At 47.4% G+C, this 18,440-nt stretch overlaps 1 protein-coding gene across 9 annotated transcripts in view; it reads right to left on the reverse strand.

The window, feature by feature from the left end:
• The window catches only part of LOC115093445 (actin-fragmin kinase-like), a 256,956-nt gene that overhangs the window by 162,818 nt on the left and 75,698 nt on the right, over positions 1-18,440 (reverse strand). For all 9 annotated transcript variants that reach the window (XM_029605167.1, XM_029605168.1, XM_029605161.1 and 6 more), the window contains one exon: positions 5,336-5,382. In XM_029605167.1, coding sequence (XP_029461027.1) covers positions 5,336-5,382 — 47 coding nt within the window. The remainder of the gene's footprint in view (positions 1-5,335; positions 5,383-18,440) is intronic.

An 18,440-nucleotide genomic window follows, 5' to 3' on the forward strand; every position in this document is an offset into this window, starting at 1 on the left:
TTGGGAAGATGCCCGAGACGCAGTGGGCCGTCGACCGCCAAGTTGACCAGATCCGCGAACCACGGACGCCGCGGCCATTCCGGAGCCACGAGAATCACCGGACCGTGATGTGACTCTATGCGCCTGAACACTTTCCCTACCAGGGGCCACGGAGGGAACACATAAAGAAGAATGTGACGTGGCCACGGAAGGACCAGTGCGTCCACCCCTTCTGACATGTGCTCTCTCCTCCGGCTGAAGAAGCGCACCGCCTTTGCATTTAGACGGGTCGCCATGAGGTCCAAGCGCGGGGTCCCCCAACGCCGTGTGATGAGAGCCATCGCCTCCGACGAGAGCTCCCATTCTCCTGGATCTAGGTGCTGCCGGCTGAGGTAATCCGCCTGAACGTTGTCCACGCCGGCAATGTGGGTGGCCGCGAGACGCTCTATGTGCCGTTCCGCCCAGGACATCAACAGCGCCGCTTCCGTCGCTACTGCTTGGCTTTTCGTGCCGCCTTGTCGATTTATGTACGCCACCGTGGTCGCATTGTCCGACAGAACTCGGACTGCTCGTCCGCGTACCAGTGGTAGGAGGCAACGCAAGGCCAGGCGGACCGCTCTGGTCTCCAATCGGTTGATGGACCAAGTTGCTTGGAGTGCTGACCAGGTGCCCTGGACTGCACGGGACTGGCAGACCGCTCCCCAGCCCGACAGGCTGGCATCCGTTGTCACCACCAACCAGGACGGGGGTTCGAGGTCCACCCCCTGCAATAGATTGTCTGGAGTCAACCACCAAGAGAGACTGGAGCGAGCCGGCTCCAGCAACGGCAATTCGATCCCGTACTCCTCCGAGCGGGGATCCCACCGAGACAGAAGCGCTCTTTGTAACGGACGCATATGCGCAAAAGCCCATTGTACCATCTCCATAGTAGACACCATATGACCAATGACTTGTAAATAATCCCAGACCGTGGGGATCTCGAGCTCCAACAGGCGCCGTACCTGAGTCATGAGATTGAGCATGCGTTGCTGCGGAAGAAAAACCTTGCCCACCAAGGTGTCGAACCGAGCTCCCAGGAACTCCAGGCGTTGGGTCGGCTCGAGTCTGCTCTTCGCAAAGTTGACTACCCAACCCAACTCCTGCAGCTGGTGAACCACTAAGGAGACCGCTCGGGTGCAAGCCGCATGCGACTTCGCTCGGATGAGCCAATCGTCGAGATAAGGATGCACAAGGACGCCTTGGCGGCAGAGGGAAGCCGCTACCACCACGAGAACTTTGGTGAACACCCTCGGCGCGGTGGCCAACCCGAATGGGAGGGCGCAGAACTGGTAGTGGTCCCCCATCACCATGAACCTCAAGTACCTTTGATGCCGTTCTCTTATTCCGATGTGTAGATAGGCCTCTGTCAGGTCCAAAGAAGCCAAAAATTCTCCCTTGTGGACGGCCGCAATAACAGACCGGAGGGTCTCCATTCGGAAGCGAGGCACCCGCAACGCCTTGTTTACTCCTTTGAGATCCAGAATGGGTCGGAAGGTGCCCTCCTTCTTGGGAACCAGGAAGTATATGGAATACCGACCCGTCCGAAGCTGGTCCCGCGGAACTGGAACCACCGCCCCCAGAGCCTGTAGATGAGCGACCGTTTGGGCTATAGCTACTTGTTTTTCTACCGGGCCGCACGGCGATACCATAAAGAGATCCCGGAGGGGACGTACAACATCCAACTCGTAGCCGTACCGAACCACATCGAGGACCCATTGATCCGAAGTAATTTTGACCCACTCCTCCCAGAACCGGGACAGCCGGCCTCCGATAACGGGAACGGAGGAGTGGGCCCGCGCACCTTCATTGTGCGGGCTTGATGGCAGCAAAACCTTGGGAGGAGCCTCCCCGTAGAGGCCTCCTGCCACGAAAGGAAGAAGAAGACCAGGCCTGGGATCTTGTCGCCTGCTGCCGCTGGGAAAAGGAACTCCCTCTTCCCCCACGGAAACGCCTTTGCCCCCGAAAGCGAGTCCTGGCGTTACCAAACGACAGAGGTTGCCGAGGCTTATCCTCCGGCAGCTTGTAAACTTTGTTGTCACCCAGGTCCTTAATGAGCTGATCCAGCTCCTCGCCAAATAGCAACTTGCCCTTAAAGGGGAAGGAACCTAACTTTGCCTTGGAGGTGGCATCCGCCGACCAACGACGGAGCCACAGCAACCTCCTGGCTGAGACCGCCGAGGACATGATGCGAGCCGATGTGCGCAACAAGTCATACAAGGCATCCGCTGTATAAGCAACCGCTGCCTCAACACAATTTGCCTGCTCAGCCTCGCCCGGAGGGAGCTCCTGCATGGTCAGGAGCTGCTGAACCCAGCGGAGGTTGGCCCTCTGCACCAGGCTGCTGCAAGCCGCCGCTCGGACCCCCAGTGCCGCCACATCAAAAATACGCTTTAATAAAACCTCAAGCTTGCGGTCTTGGAGGTCCTTCAACTCTATACCCCCCGTCACGGGGATAGTCGTATGCTTGACCACAGCCGTGACAGCCGAATCTACCGCGGGTGTCTTCAACAGTTCCAATGAATCCTTAGGTAAGGGATATAACTTTTCCATGGCTCGGTTCACACGCAGGGAAGCCTCCGGCAGTTCCCATTCCTTTGAGACAATCTGCAAGACCTTGTGATGGAAAGGAAAAGTCTGAGGCGGGGCCCGAAGCCCCGCCATCGCGATATCCCCCGTAGACGAATCCGCCTCCTGAGGCGGCGTCACTAATTCCAGCTCCTGCAGCACGTGGAGAATAAGGGCACTTAACTCCTCCTTAGCAAACAAACGGAGCACCTGAGGGTCATCCCCCTCTACGGACCCCTGCTCGTCCGTCGTCAGCAAATCCGGAGCCCCCGGGGACTCTGGAGCGGCCCCTGTATCGCTCAGGTCCGCAGCTCCTCCCCCCCGCGGGCGAGGAGCCGTAGCCCCGGCAGACCCCCCCCCCTGGCGGACTCCCCCGGGGCAAGGAAGTCGTTTTGGGCACCTTCGGGGGAGGGGGCACCTCCGGCTCCCAGCCGGATTCTGCCTGTAAAAAACGCCTTGTGCATTAAAAGCACAAAATCCGATGAAAACGGCACCGACCTTTTTAAACCTTTCCTCGTGGCATCCGATGAGGGAGGGCCTCGAGGAGACCCCACATCGGGCTGGGAGCGCGGGCTGCGCGCGTCAGGCGAGGGAGGAGGGGAGTCCTCCTCCTCCGAAGCTGAAAAATCATCCTGCCTCGTGGCCAAGATGGCCGCCGCACTCCTCCCCGAGGGAGGAGGGGCTGAAGACCGGCTGCCTGAGGCGCTGCTGTGCCGCGACGCAGAGGGACGAGGAGAGCGGCTGCGGGCAGCGCTCGGCCCCCCCGAGGGTCCCTCACCCCCGGGAATACATCGGGGGCAGAGACCCTCGCGGGAGAGTCGCGCCCCCCGCCTCCCCACATGTCCGGCAAGCCGAGGATCGCGGCATCCGAAGATGGAGCGCTGTGCTGTCAGCGAAAAAAGGCGCCAAAAATCTGGTGAGAAGAAATTCGGAACGCGAGCGCGCGCCGGGTGAACTAGCCACCCCCTCCGGGGTCCGAAAGGCACGGGCAGGCTTTGTACGCGGGGTTAAGCAGGGGAGATCACTGCCTGTCCCCAACAGGTCTTAAATGACTCTTCGCTGTAACTTTTTTTTTTTTTAAACCCCCTTCAGGGTCAAATCCCTGGTATTGGGGGGGGAGGGTGACCGGCCCACCGGTAAGCTCTCCCCCAGCCATACGGACACTCAATCCCGGGAATAAGAGGAGGGTATTACCCTCCGAGCCTGCCCCACGCTGAACTACAACTTCGCAGCGCCAGACAAACACACAAAGACAAACGGGCAGACAGAGGACAGAAAAGACGAACCAATTGATCTTGTCCCTTGTCTCCCCAATTTTCTTCTTTTTTTTTTTTTTTTTTTTTCTATTTCCCAGTACCAAGAAACTGACCAGACCAGAACCGCAGGTTATGCCTCTCAATCTGCTGGAGTCAGAGAATATACTGAAGGACCGCAGGAGGCACACCAGTATATCTAGGGGGTGCTTTCAGTTTTCTCTCTGACTCCATCTGCTGGAGGGGAGGCATAACCCAGCTGTCTGGACTGATCCTGGTACGTACTGGGAATGGTCTAGATGTCATATGAATATTGCCAAAAAGCTCTATTTCTGCTAACGTTGTTGAAACTAATTATAAATTGTTATATCGATGGTATCTCTCACCTGCTAAGTTGAGCAGGATTTATCCTACTTGAGACAATAAGTGCTGGAGACAATGTAATCAAGAAGGCTCCTTTTATCATATTTGGTGGCTGTGCCCTAAGATATCAATGTACTGGAGATGGATTGAAGGAGTTATTGAACAGATGACTTCAATGGACATATTATGCGATCCCCAAATTTATCTTCTCTCGGCCTACCCTAAGTCGTGGGCACCGAACTTGAGAGCCCTTATCAACCAGATCTTGTGCGTGGCACGACAAGTGATTGCTATTCACTGGCAACAAATATCCTCCCCTCCGGCGGAAGACGTGATCCAATGGCTATGGACAGTACACTATTGGTATTATTTGACAGCCACCCAGACTGACACAGTGGAGAAACACTTTCAAGTGTGGGAGCAGTTTGTGCAATGGTATAATAGCCTCTAACTTTTGCATGAAGCAACAGGGTGGTCTACCAGAATTTAAGCTGATTGGTCCTCCGGAGTCACTAGCTAAAGGAGATGGATTTATATTGTCAATCTTTCATTTAACATATCTGGTTAAGCCCAAGTTCACCTATGTAACTATATTAGGATTTTTTTCTAGCCTTGTGTGATCATGAACATAACCTGGATGCCAGATCTCTCGTTCCTAGGATATGCCGGCTCAGAAACTAAATGAGTTATGATGCAGAGGGCAGGTTTGGGTGGGGGGAGGGGGAAATGGGGGGGTTGTCATGACCTTGGATTGGCAAGCTATTTGTGGTTTATGACATGCTAACCTATGTTATATTGTGATATTGTGTTACATGAAAATTAGAGTTCATGTAGGCATTAATGCCAATATGCACAGACTTCTGGAGGGAATCTATTTGTTGCTCCCAGCCAAGGACTGTCATTGAAATGACTGGGCTATAAAAAGGTAATAAAAATAGGGAAAGCTCAAGGTACCATTGCCCAATTCAGGCCAGTTCCATTTGAACTGAACTCTCAAAGAAGGAGGAAGTTGCCAGAAATTCTTACACATATTACCTTAACAAAAATAAAGCAAAACTAATTGCAGCCAAGAAACAGAATGCCTTTATTCTGCTGTTCCAAAATACTATATACATTTCAGTTTCTATGAGCCTTACCTTGGTTTCCAATTCTTGCCTCTGATACAAAGTCCATTTTGCTGCATCTAAAAGGTTTATTGAAAAAGCAAAGGTCACAAGATAACACTGTTCCATTAACAATAATAAAAAAGCAGTCTACCAATATACAAAAGGAGGTAGTGAAGAGCATTGTATGACTATTCCAAATCATTTATGAATATAACTTTCTTCATGATTTTGTACTTTAATTATGCAATTTTGTTGGTTATGTTTCTCTCTCGCCGGTACATTCCTTTCTACATTTCTCGTTTATGCACTATATTTACACAGTTAAACCCCTATTATGCTTAATCTTGCTTGTTCGTCTATCTGCTCTGTTAACTATACTGTTTCATTTTTACAATTGTAAAGCGCTGTTGCTAATTTCAAGTTGTCTGTAAACCGATGTGATGTTACTAAACAAATGCTGGTATAGAAAAACCCATAAATAAACTCAGTGATAAAATACTACTTGCATAGTTCTGTAAAATTTTGCTAAAGTAGGGATCAGAAATTGTATACATTGGTAGGTTATAGATCTTGTCATTATTCTCATGTATTATTAGCAATTTAAACATAATATACATACATAGTAATGATACCAGAAAGACCAAATGGTCCAATTTTCACTATTATCACTATTCCATAAAACGAAAGAGAGCCTTTAAAAAAAAAAAAAAAAAAGGTACCAATATTTTAAAATTAAAAAAACAAGAAATATACTGCAGCATATGGTATGGCATAGGATACAGTCACACTTCACGCATATTATAAGAAACAAGGTAAAGGGCCTTATGCAACTAGGAAGTGACTATCACATCCTACATCCTGGAGTGTTATTCAGTTTAGTAAATAGAACATGTTAGGTTAAAGAAAAACACAGAAATCTGCCTTTGTCCTTGACAAAAGTATAGGTTATTAAAAACTTAAGAACAGTGACTGCGAATTGGAGGCAGCTATTTAGACTTAATTACATTCCATTGATGGCGCAAATGACTAGAGACCTAGATATCTGATTCCCGTATAAGTTATCATGGTTGGGGAGAATCGCAGTGATAAAAATGAATGTGTTACCAAGATGGTTGTATCTTTTCCAGACGCTGCCGACAGAGGTACCCTCTAAATTTTTACGTACACTGCAGACCAAAGTATTTCATTTCATTTGGCGGAAGAGGCCTCCGCGAATAGCGAGGCAGGTGCTGTACCGAAATAGGGCGGAAGGGGGACTTGCGGTTCCAAACTTTACCAAGTATTATCAAGCAGCTCAACTTAGGGTAGTCCCGGAATGGTCGGCTGGGAGAATATTGAAACCCTGGGCTCAACTGGAGCAAAATATGGGGGGAGGAATACATTTACATAAGCGGATATGGGGACTGACACCGAAAGGGAACATTAAGGATGTGGGGAGCCCCTTTACTCAGGTAACGCTGAAAATTTGGCGTCAGTGCCGGAAGAGGCTGGCGGGGATGGAGCTGGTTACGCCCCTATTACCTATCGGTTTGTACCAGCAAAGATGTTGGGTATGTGAAGGGGGACTTGGATTGGAAAGGTGGTGTAAATGGGGGATATTGAGGTATGGACAATTGTTTCAGGACTCTCATATATTAACGTTTGAGGATTTGCAACGCAAATTTGGACTCCCAAGTGGGGAATATTTTCATTATCTGCAGATAAGACATTGTCTTCAAGACCCATTTATAAAGGAGAATGTGAGTAGACAGTGTTCGGCCTTTGAGAGCCTATGCACCACAACAGAAGAGCTGAAAGGTACAATTTCCAATATCTATGTCTGGCTGTCCGGACTGGACTCGCATCTACATAGATTTCAGATGGCTTGGGAAAAAGACTTAAATCTAAATTGGAATGAGACACGTTGGAATAAATGCTTTCTTCAAGTATCTCAAGGAGCTATTTCCGCTAACATTATGGAAACCAATTATAAAGTGATGTCGAGGTGGTACCTTACGCCAGCCAAATTGCATACCATATACCCAGCCTATGATGAGAAGTGTTGGAGGAACTGTACGCAGAAGGGAACTTACTTGCATATTTGGTGGCAATGTAATAAGATAGTACCATTTTGGCAGAGGATACAGCAGATGGTATCACAAATGTTATGTAATAGAGTGACTTATGATCCGGCGATCTTTTTACTGTCGGACTTTCCAGAGATGTGGTCAAAAAAGGCGAGAAGGTTGATGCATCATGTGCTTAGTGCTGCCCGTCAGGAACTGGCGGTTGACTGGCGACAGGATAGACCACCAACTGTGGAGACGGTTATACAGAGACTATGGCTAATACATTCTTGGTTTTATATAAGGGCTCAGCAACAGGACACAGTGGCCAAACATGTCTTAATATGGGAGCCCTTTTTACATTGGTACAATGCGAACTGAGACAAGGTTGAGTACCTGGGACTAGAAGGTGTAAGTGGGGAAATAGGCTTGGTGGGGATGAAACAAGAGGGTTTGAAGATACTCAAGGACTAATGCTTGATAAGGTGGAGACAGAAGATTAAGCGACTCTCACAAACGGAACATACTGACATTAGAGTGAATGACAGGGGAGGGGGGGGGAACCGGGAGGTGATGGGAGGAGAGGGGAGGAGGGGGAAATACAAAAGCAAGGCACGTCATTGGTTGTAAAAGCTTTATTGACAATTTCATTTGTTTGTATGTGTAGCTGTTATGGCTATGTTATGGTTGCGGTTGCCAATAAAATTTAATTAAAAAAAAAACAAAAACAAAAAAACTTAAGAACATAAGAAATTGCCATACTGGTTCAGACCAAGGGTCCATCAAGCCCAGCATCCTGTTTCCAACCTTGGCCAATCCAGGCAACAAGTACCTGGCAAGTACCAAAAACAAAGTATATCCCATGCTACTGATGCTAGTAATAGCAGTGGCTATTTGATTAATAGCAGGCAATCAACTTCTCCTCCAAGAACTTATCCAAACCTTTTTTAAATCCAGCTACACTAACTGCACTAACCACATCCCCTAGCAACAAATTCCAGAGTTTCACCGTATTTTGTGTGTTGAGTGAAAAAGAATTTTCTCCAATTAGTCTTAAATGTGCTACTTGCTAACTTCATGGAGTGCCCCCTAGTCCTTCTATTCGAAAGTGTAAATAACCAATTCACATCTACTCGTTCAAGACCTCTCATGATCTTAAAGACCTCTATCATATCCCCCCCTGAGCCATCTCTTCTCCAAGCTGAACAGGGCTAACCTCTTCAGCCTTTCCTCATAGGGGAGCTGTTCCATCCCCTTTATCATTTTGGTTGCCCTTCTCTGTACCTTCTCCAGTGCAACTATATCTTTTTTGAGATGTGGCAACCAGAATTGTACACAGTACTCAAGGTGCAGTCTCACCATAGAGCGATAGATCCGTTTTATTCATCATTCCCTTCCTAATAATTCCTAATATTCTGTTTGCTTTCTTGACTGCCACAGCACACTGAACTGATGATTTCAATGTATTATCCACTATGTCACCAAGATCTCTTTCCTGAGTGGTAGCTCCTAATATGGAACCTAACATTGTGTAACTATAGCATGGGTTATTTTTCCCTATATGCATCACTTTGCACTTATCCACACTAAATTTAATTTGTCATTTGGATGCCCAATTTTCTAGACTCACAATGTCCTCCTGCAATTTATCACAATCTGCTTGTGATTTATCTACTCTGAATAATTTTGTAGCATCTGCAAATTTGTTTACCTCACTCGTCATATTCCTTTCCAGATCATTTATAAATATATTGAAAAGCATGGATCCAAGTACAGATCCCTGAGGCACTCCACTGCCCACCCTCCTCCACTGAGAAAATTTTCCATTTAATCCTACTCTCTGTTTCCTGTCTTTTAACCAGTTATAATCCACAAAAGTACATCGCCACCGATAATCCCATGACTTTTTTTTTTTTTACTTTTCTTAGAAGCCTCTCATGAGGAACTTTATCAAATGTCTTTTGAAAATCCAAATACACTACATCTTGAATGTAAACAGTATGCTTCTCCATGTTCCTTCAGTTGCTAATACCTTATTTCCTCCCTCTCTGTGGTTTCTATATATTAATGTGGCTGTGGCACACTGTTACATACTGTATGCACTAAAGTAAAAATTCAAAATGTCAACCAGTCTTGGTCGACATTTGCAAAAAAGCAGAGTTGCTTACCTGTAACAGGTGTTCTCCCAGGACAGCAGGATGTAGTCCTCACATGTGGGTGACGTCACTGGACAGAGCCCTATCACGAAAAACATTTCTGTCAAAGTTTCTAGAACTTTTGACTGGTACACTGAGCATGCCCAGCATGCCATAAATCCCTGTAGCCACAGGGGTCTCTCTTCAGTCTTGTTTGTAGCAAAAGGTGCATGCGAAAAAATAAAATAAAACGTTTCGGACCCAACTCCACAGGGTGGCAGGTGGGTTTCATGAGGAGTACATCCTGCTGTCCTGCGAGAATGCCTGTTAAAGTATCAACTGAGGGAGACGAAGTATCAACTGAGGGAGACGAAGAAATTAATCAAGTTGGCAAAAAGTCAAGCGGAAGAGAGGATTGCCAAGGAGATAAAAAATGGTGACAAAACATTTTTCAGATACATCAGCGAAAAGAGAAAGGTCCAAAGTGGTATAGTGAAATTGAAAGGTGGTAATGATCAATGTGTGGAGAGAGACGAAGAAATGGCAGAAATATTAAACGAATACTTCAGCTCTGTGTTCACTAAAGACGACCCTGGAGAAGGACCATCTCTACAAAACAAGAAACTGGAAGGAAGTGGAATGAATGAAAATCCTTTTACAGTAGAAAATGTGTGGGAAGAGCTAAAGAACCTGAAAGTGGACAAAGCCATGGGGCCTGATGGGATTCATCCAAGGATATTGAGGGAGCTCAGAGATGTTCTGGCAGCTCCGCTGTGTGACCTGTTCAATAGATCCCTAGAAACGGGAGTGGTGCCGAGTGATTGGAGAAGAGCGGTGGTGGTCCCGCTTCACAAGAGTGGGAACAGGGAGGAGGCTGGCAACTACAGACCGGTTAGCCTCACTTCGGTGGTGGGAAAAGTAATGGAGTCACTGCTGAAAGAGAGAATAGTGAACTATCTACAGTCCGGAGAATTGACGGACCAGAGGCAACATGGATTCACCAGGGGAAGATTCTGTCAGACAAATCTGATTGACTTTTTTGACTGGGTAACCAAGGAATTGGATCAAGGAAGAGCGCTCGATGTCATATACTTGGATTTCAGCAAAGCTTTTGATACGGTTCCGCACAGGAGACTGGTGAATAAAACGAGAAGCTTAGGAGTGAGGGCAGAGGTGGTGACCTGGATTGCAAATTGGTTGACGGACAGAAGACAATGTGTGATGGTAAATGGAACCTTCTCTGAAGAGAGAGCGGTTTTAAGTGGTGTACCGCAAGGATCGGTGTTGGGATCGGTCCTGTTCAATATCTTTGTGAGCGACATTGCGGACGGGATAGAAGATAAGGTTTGTCTTTTTGCGGATGACACTAAGATCAGCAACAGAGTGGACATGCCGGAAGGAGTGGAGAGAATGAGACGGGATCTAAGGAAACTGGAAGAGTGGTCGAAGATATGGCAGCTGAGATTCAATGCCAAGAAGTGCAAAGTCATGCATATGGGGAGTGGAAATCCGAATGAACTGTATTCGATGGGGGGGGAAAGGCTGATGTGCACGGAGCAGGAGAGGGACCTTAGGGTGATAGTGTCTAATGATATGAAGTCTGCGAAACAATGCGACAAGGCGATAGCAAAAGCCAGAAGAATGCTGGGCTGCATAGAGAGAGGAATATCGAGTAAGAAAAGGGAAGTGATTATTCCCTTGTACAGGTCCTTGGTGAGGACTCACCTGGAGTACTGTGTTCAGTTCTGGAGACCGTATCTACAAAGAGACAAAGACAAGATGGAAGCGGTACAGAGAAGGGCGACCAGGAAGGTGGAGGATCTTCATCAGATGACATACGAGGAGAGATTGAAGAATCTAAATATGTACACCCTGGAGGAAAGGAGGAGCAGAGGTGATATGATACAGACTTTCAGATACTTGAAAGGTTTTAATGATCCAAAGACAACAACAAACCTTTTCCGTAAGAAAAAAATCAGCAGAACCAGGGGTCACGATTTGAAGCTCCAGGGAGGAAGATTCAGAACCAATGTCAGGAAGTATTTCTTCACGGAGAGGGTGGTGGATGCCTGGAATGCCCTTCCGGAGGATGTGGTGAAGACCAGAACTGTGAAGGACTTCAAAGGGGCGTGGGATAAACACTGTGGATCCATAAAGTCAAGAGGCCGCCAATGAAGAGTGGGTGACTCGCCAGAATGATGGCTACTGCCTGGAGACAATACCCTTATTCAATAAACATACACATGCTTACTGTGACTCCAACATCGCTCTAAGCTTCAACAGCAAGAGGAAATGTGGAAAAAAGGATTTACACTCACAAAGAGGGGAGTAGCTGGCTTGTTACGGCGGTTACTACCCCAAACCAAATGTGTCTGATACTTCACTTTCGATGCATATCCAGCATGGCTCTCTGCTTCAACGGCATGGGAGAAAGACTGATACATCACGCATTTCCAGCATAGCTTCAACGGCAGGGGAGAAGAAAAAAGGATTCGCACTCACAAAGCAGGGATTAGCTGGCTTGTTACGGCGGTTACTACCCCAAACCAAATGTGCCTGATACTTCACTTTCGATGCATATCCAGCATGGCTCTCTGCTTCAACGGCATGGGAGAAGAAAAACAACCAATAAGGACTGTATAACATAGTCTGAGTAAAACAAATAAGCATGGGTGTAGCTTGCTTATTGCGGCGGTTACTACCCCTACTACCCCTAACTAATCAAGCTAGATATTTCACTTGGATGCAGCTCCATCACTGCTCTCTACATTAATGGTGGGGGTGGAAGGGAAATAGAATCAAGAGCTAAGAGAAACAGATAAGTATGAGAGAAAAAATGTGTGAAGCTTGCTGGGCAGACTGGATGGGCCGTTTGGTCTTCTTCTGCCGTCATTTCTATGTTTCTATGTTTCTATAAAGTAAGCAATTCTGCTTTCTCCTAGGACAAGCAGGATGGTAGTCCTCACATGTGGGTGATTAGAAGCTACAGGCTGATTCAAATTTAATTTGGACCAACAACATACAACTTGTGCAACAGGCACAACTGGTGTACTGTTGGGGAAAATGAGGCAGCCTAAAAATCATAGCAGATGGATGTGGAAGGAGTTGGGATTATACTGGAAATAAATTCTTCAAGACAGATTGGCCAAAGCAGAGTCCTGACGTCCTTCCTTGTCCAGGCAGTAATGCGCTGCAAATGTGTGGCGAGAGCTCCATGTTGCAGCTTTACAGATCGAAAATAAAAAAAAAATCCAAAAGAGTCCCAAACACTCAGAAATCTGAGGTAACTATGAAAACCAAAAAAATCACACCACAGTGTTCCTCAGTATAATATTTCTTACACTGAATTTAGCTATTTGTGTAGGACCTTCATGGGAACAACTTTGAACAAACAAACAAGATGCATATCCTTCTGGTCCAATTTTCTTTAATTTATACCATTTAATTCTATGGATTCATTTTTAGTCTTATTTTCTTTTTCTTAAAACACAGTCCCAACCCGTGAAGATCCTTAAATCAGGTCACAAAAACCACATCTCTCATTGCACAACCGTAACGAGAGCCGCTTCAAACTTATCTTTTAATCCAAGTCCAATTTTACTCATGAGGGGCCGGGGTCATGAGTAAAATTAGACTCGGATTAAAAGATAAGTTTGAAGCGGCTCTCGTTATGGTTGTGCAATGAGATAGCAAATGTTGCTTACCTGTAACAGGTGTTCTCACAGGACAGCAGGATGTTAGTCCTCACATATGGGTGACATCACATGATGGAGCCCAATCACGGAAGACTTCTGTCAAAGTTTCCAGAACTTTGACTGGCCCCTACTGGGCATGCCCAGCATGGCACTAACCCTGCAGCCAGCAGGGGTCCCCCTTCAGTCTAATTTAAAAGCTACAGGCAGTGCCAAAAAATAAAACAATAAAACATTACGAACCCTACACCGCGGGGTGGCGGGCGGGTTTCGTGAGGACTACCATCCTGCTGTCCTGTGAGAACACCTGTTACAGGTAAGCAACATTTGCTTTCTCACAGGACAAGCAGGATGGTAGCCCTCACATATGGGTGAGTACCGAGCTGAGGATGTCCTCCGAACATGCACCAAATGTACCCAAAGGCGTGCAACAGGCACAACAACTGGGATGGAATTTGGTAGAGGGCATCCTAAACCCACCCGGGCAGGCGGAAGGGTGTTGGTACGTCACGTTGTAAACAGGTTACGAAGGACAGACTGGCCAAAGATGGAATCTTGTCTTCCGGCTTTGTCCAAGCAATAGTGGGCTGCAAAGGTGTGGAGAGAACTCCAGGTGGCAGCCGTGCAAATGTCAGGAAGCGGCACCCATCGTATGTGTGCTACTGAAGTCACCATGGCCCTCACAGAGTGTGCTTTAACACGGTCTTGAAATGGAATGCCTGCTTGCTGAAAGCAAAAGGATATGCAGTCCGCCACCCAGGAGGAGAGAGTCTGCTTACCCACAGGCTTCCCTAACTTGTTAGGGTGGAAAGAGACAAATTGAGTGCTTTCCCTGTAGGCAGCTGTACAGTCTAGGTAGAATGTTAGAGCCCGTTTACAGTCAAGGGTATGCAGAGCCTGTTCTCCTGGATTGGCATCGGGCGTGGGAAAAAAGGTAGGTAGTATGATGGATTGATTGAGATGAAAATCCGAAACTACCTTAGGTAAGAATTTAGGGTGAGTGTGGCGTACCGCCCGGTCCTGCAGAAGTTTAGTGTAAGGCGGATAGGTAACTACAGCCCGTAATTCACTACCTCTGCGAGCTGAAGTGATAGCCAAAAGAAAAATCACTTTCCATGTGAGATATCGAAGTTCACAAGAGAGAAGAGGCTCGAAAGGAGGTTTCATGAGCTGACCCAAAACCAGATTAAGGTCCCAAGAGGGGGCCGGAAGACGTAGTGGAGGCTTGATGTGGAGCAAGCCCTTCAAAAAACGTATTACAAGGGGTTGTACTGATAAAGGGACATCCCAGACACCTTTATGGAAGGCAGCTACCGCACTGACATGCATTCTGATGGAAGAAGCCTTAAGACCTGACTCTGATAAATGCCAGAGATAGTCCAGAAACTTCGGAATTGGACAGGAAAAGGGGTCTATTGTGTTGGACTGGAGAAGGAGGGAGACCTCTTGATCCAGAAGAATGGAGTGATCGGATGTTCTCCACATCGGCAGAGGTGGGGAGTCCGGAGGCACGGAGAGAAACTTCAGATTGTAACCCTGAGCAATTATTGCCAATACCCATTGATCTGAGGTGATTGAGTGCCATATGTTGTGGAAGTGGCACAATCGGCCTCCCACTGGTATGTGTGGCAGTGGAATCTGGCTGCTGCTCTCTAGGTGGAAGTCAAAAACCTGAAGAAGGCCCTGGTTCAAGAGCTGCTTGTGGCTTTCGTTTACGTGTTTCATAAGACTGTACTTTTTGAAAAGGTCTCGAGGCACGGGATCTGGTTGGTGACGGGTAGGACTTCTTCGGGCAGAAGAAGGACTTTTTAGAGTCCTTCCTGAAGGGCTGTTTAGATGAATAGTCGGAAGGCATCAGAGAGCTGTCTTAGGATCTCATGATGGTCCTTTAGTTCCGCCACAGTCCATTGAAGCTGTTCGCCAAACAGATTATCTCCAACACAAGGCAGGTTGGATAACCTGTCTTGTACTTCAGGGCGAAGGTCAGAAGACTTGAGCCAGGCCCACCTTCTCGCCGAAATAGCAGCTGCAGATACTCTAGTAGAAGTATCAAAGATGTCAAGTCTGCTAATAGTAACAGGTGGGGGAGAGAAAAAGGAAAAAAAAAATGGATAAGTGCGTAGCTTGCTGGGCAGACTGGATGGGCCATTTGGTCTTCTTCTGCCGTCATTTCTATGTTTCTATGTCATAAGATGTTCTGATCTCATGCTTGCCTGCCTCAAAACCCTTGTTTACTAGGGTTTGGAACTGTTCTTGAAATTGCTGAGGCAGGGAGTCCGACAAGTCTTGTATCTGCTTAAAAATGACCTTGTTATATTGGGTCATACAGAGCTGATAGGCGGCAATCGGGGAGATGAGCATTGACCCTTGGAAGACTCGGCAACCAATGGCATCTAGGAACTTGTGTTCCTTGCCAGGGGGAACAGAAGAGTGAGGCTTTGACCTCTTTGCTTTCTTCTGTGCCGACTCCACCACTACAGAGTGGTGATCCAATTGTGATTTCTGAAAGCCTGGAGCTGACTGCATCAAATAGGTAGTGTCAGCTTTCCTGTGGACTGGAGCCAGGATGTTCCCAGTTCTTCTTCAGAAGATCCTGAAGAACCTGGTGGATGGAAATAGAGGTTATTACCTTGGGAGCATCCAGGAATTGGAGCAACTCCATCATCTGGTGCCTATCATCCTGTTCAGTCTGCAATTGGAAGGGAACCAATTCAGACATTTCCTTCACAAAGTTTATAAAGGAGAGGTCCTCTGGAGGAGAACACTTCCTACTTTCAGTGGGTGAAGGTGGTGAAGGTAAATCATCGGTGTCTGGCAAGGAATCATCAGTCCAGGTATCATAAGGATCAGCACCAGTCCCTCTAGGAACTAGAGGGGGACGGGGTGGTGGGATACCTGAAGGTCCTGGTCTAGGCTCCGAAGGAATCAGAGGAATTATCGGAGGCACCGATGAAGGCATCGAAGGCACCGACGCAGGCATCGAGGGCATCGATGAATGGCTCGGTGGCGCCGACAGACGGATCGGTGGTGAGGGACGTATCGGCATCGATGGCTGAGGCAGAACTCCCGATGGAGGGATGCGGAATGGTGTTTCTCCTCCTGATGACAATGTAAGCAGGGAGGGCACCAGAGCCATCAGAGACCCAGGATCCATCGGTGGAAAAGCGGCAATGAGCGCTTCCATCCTGGAGATCAGCGGTGCCAACGCTGCTGGAATCACGTCGGTGATCGGTTCCGCAATCGGTACCGGTGTCTGTGCCGGAGGAACCTGGAGTCATTGCATTGCCTTGTCGATGGCATCCTGAACCATCCGGTTCAGTTCTTCTCGGAGACCTGGAGCAAGCAGCCCTTGCTCCGGAACAGAAGAACGAGGCAGAGGCATAGCCGGAGGGACCACCATTAAAGGCGGAGTCGCGGCTCCCGATTCCCTGTCGGGTGAGGGTTGCCTCGGTGACCCGGTCGCAGAAACGGTCGGTGCCTTTTCTGGATGGGGTTTCTTCGACAGCGGCTCGGACGATGGAGAGGTCTATGATTTTGCTCCCTCGATGGTCCGAGACTTACGGTGTCGATGGTGATGTTTGTCTCTACGATCCCCTCGGTCCTGAGGGGGAGTAGAGGGTGACGAAGGCCGAGAAGTCGTCGATGCCAGGCGGTCACCGGCCGGTGGTCGATGCCGGCTCTGATGACGTCGATGCAATTGACGGAGTCGGGGTTTGAGCACGGAAGAGAAGCTCCATCTTCTCCATTCTGGCCTTGCGACCTTTTGGTGTCATTAGGGCACATTTGGTGCACCTTAAGACATCGTGCTCGCATCCTAGATACATTACACAGACTTTATGAGGGTCTGTGATAGACATGGTGCGAGTACAGTCCGGGCACCGACGGAACCCCGACACCATGGCGAAAAATCAGCCACGGTACGGTCGACAGCCAGTAGGCCGCGAGGGCCAAACTCGACAGTAATAGACAGAAAATGGGTAAAAACTTACCAGAGTACTGAGGTCTGAAAAAAGTTAAAGGAGGGCCCCCTGTGGGGCAAATTAACTTTTAGTAATTCCGTGAGGAAAATTCCTGTCAGGAATCTCTGCAGAGCTTCTTTACCGCGAGGCTACTGCTGCGTGGAAAAAAAAAGACTGAAGGGAGACCCCTGCTGGCTGCAGGGTTAGTGCCATGCTGGGCATGCCCAGTATGGGCCAGTCAAAGTTCTGGAAACTTTGACAAAAGTTTTCCGTGATTGGGCTCCATCCTGTGATGTCACCCATATGTGAGGACTACTATCCTGCTTGTCCTGTGAGAAATGTGATTTTGTGACCCGATTTAAGGATCTTCACTGGTTGGACCCAAAAAGCAAATCGGAAGCCGATCCAGTTGGCTGTGATACAGTAAAGACAATGAGAATCGGACGATCAGAAGAAGCCCTTTATTTCAATGCCCGACTCTGGCCGAGTTTCGCTCATAGAGTTGCCTCAGGGGCAACTAAAATTGAACAAATAAATATAAAACCTTGAAACAACACAATTAAATAATTCAAAACAATAAGGACAAAACAATAAGGACATAAAAACACCTATACATATATTTTATTTTATGATTTAAGTACATACATCTATACATGTATTTTATGTCCTTATTGTTTTGAATTATTTAATTGTGTTATTTTAAGGTTTTATATTTATTTGTTCAATTTTAGTTGCCCCTGAGGCAGCTCTATGAGCAAAACTCGGCCAGAGTCGGGCATTGAAATAAAGGGCTTCTTCTGATCGTCCAATTCTCATTGTCTTTACTGTATCTTCACTGGTTGGGACTGTGTTTTAAGAAAAAGAAAAAAAGACTAAAAATGAATACAGAGAATTAAATGGTATAAATTAAAGAAAATTGGACCAGAAGGATATGCCACTTGTTTGTTTATTCAAAGTTGTTCCCATGAAGGTCCTACAGAAATAGCTAAATTCAATGTAAGCAGCTTTACAGATGTCAGCAATCGGTACTGAATGATAGTGTGCTACTGGCGTTGCCATGGCTCTTACTGAGTGAACCTTCACTCGTCCCTGGAGAGGAAGGCCTGCTTTCTCATAGCAGAATTCAATACAGTCTGCTAGCCAATTGGAGAGAGTTTGTTTGCCCACTGCAACTCCTGGATTTTATCATAAAAAAAAAACAAAGAGTTGGGTGAATTTCCTATGGACTGCAGTGCAGTCTAGGTAAAATGCAAGTGCATGTTTACAGTCCAAGGTATGTAAAAGTAAAACCCTCTCGCCCTGGT

The sequence above is a fragment of the Rhinatrema bivittatum genome, chromosome 6 (assembly GCF_901001135.1).
Source record: "Rhinatrema bivittatum chromosome 6, aRhiBiv1.1, whole genome shotgun sequence".
Lineage (NCBI taxonomy): Eukaryota > Metazoa > Chordata > Amphibia > Gymnophiona > Rhinatrematidae > Rhinatrema > Rhinatrema bivittatum.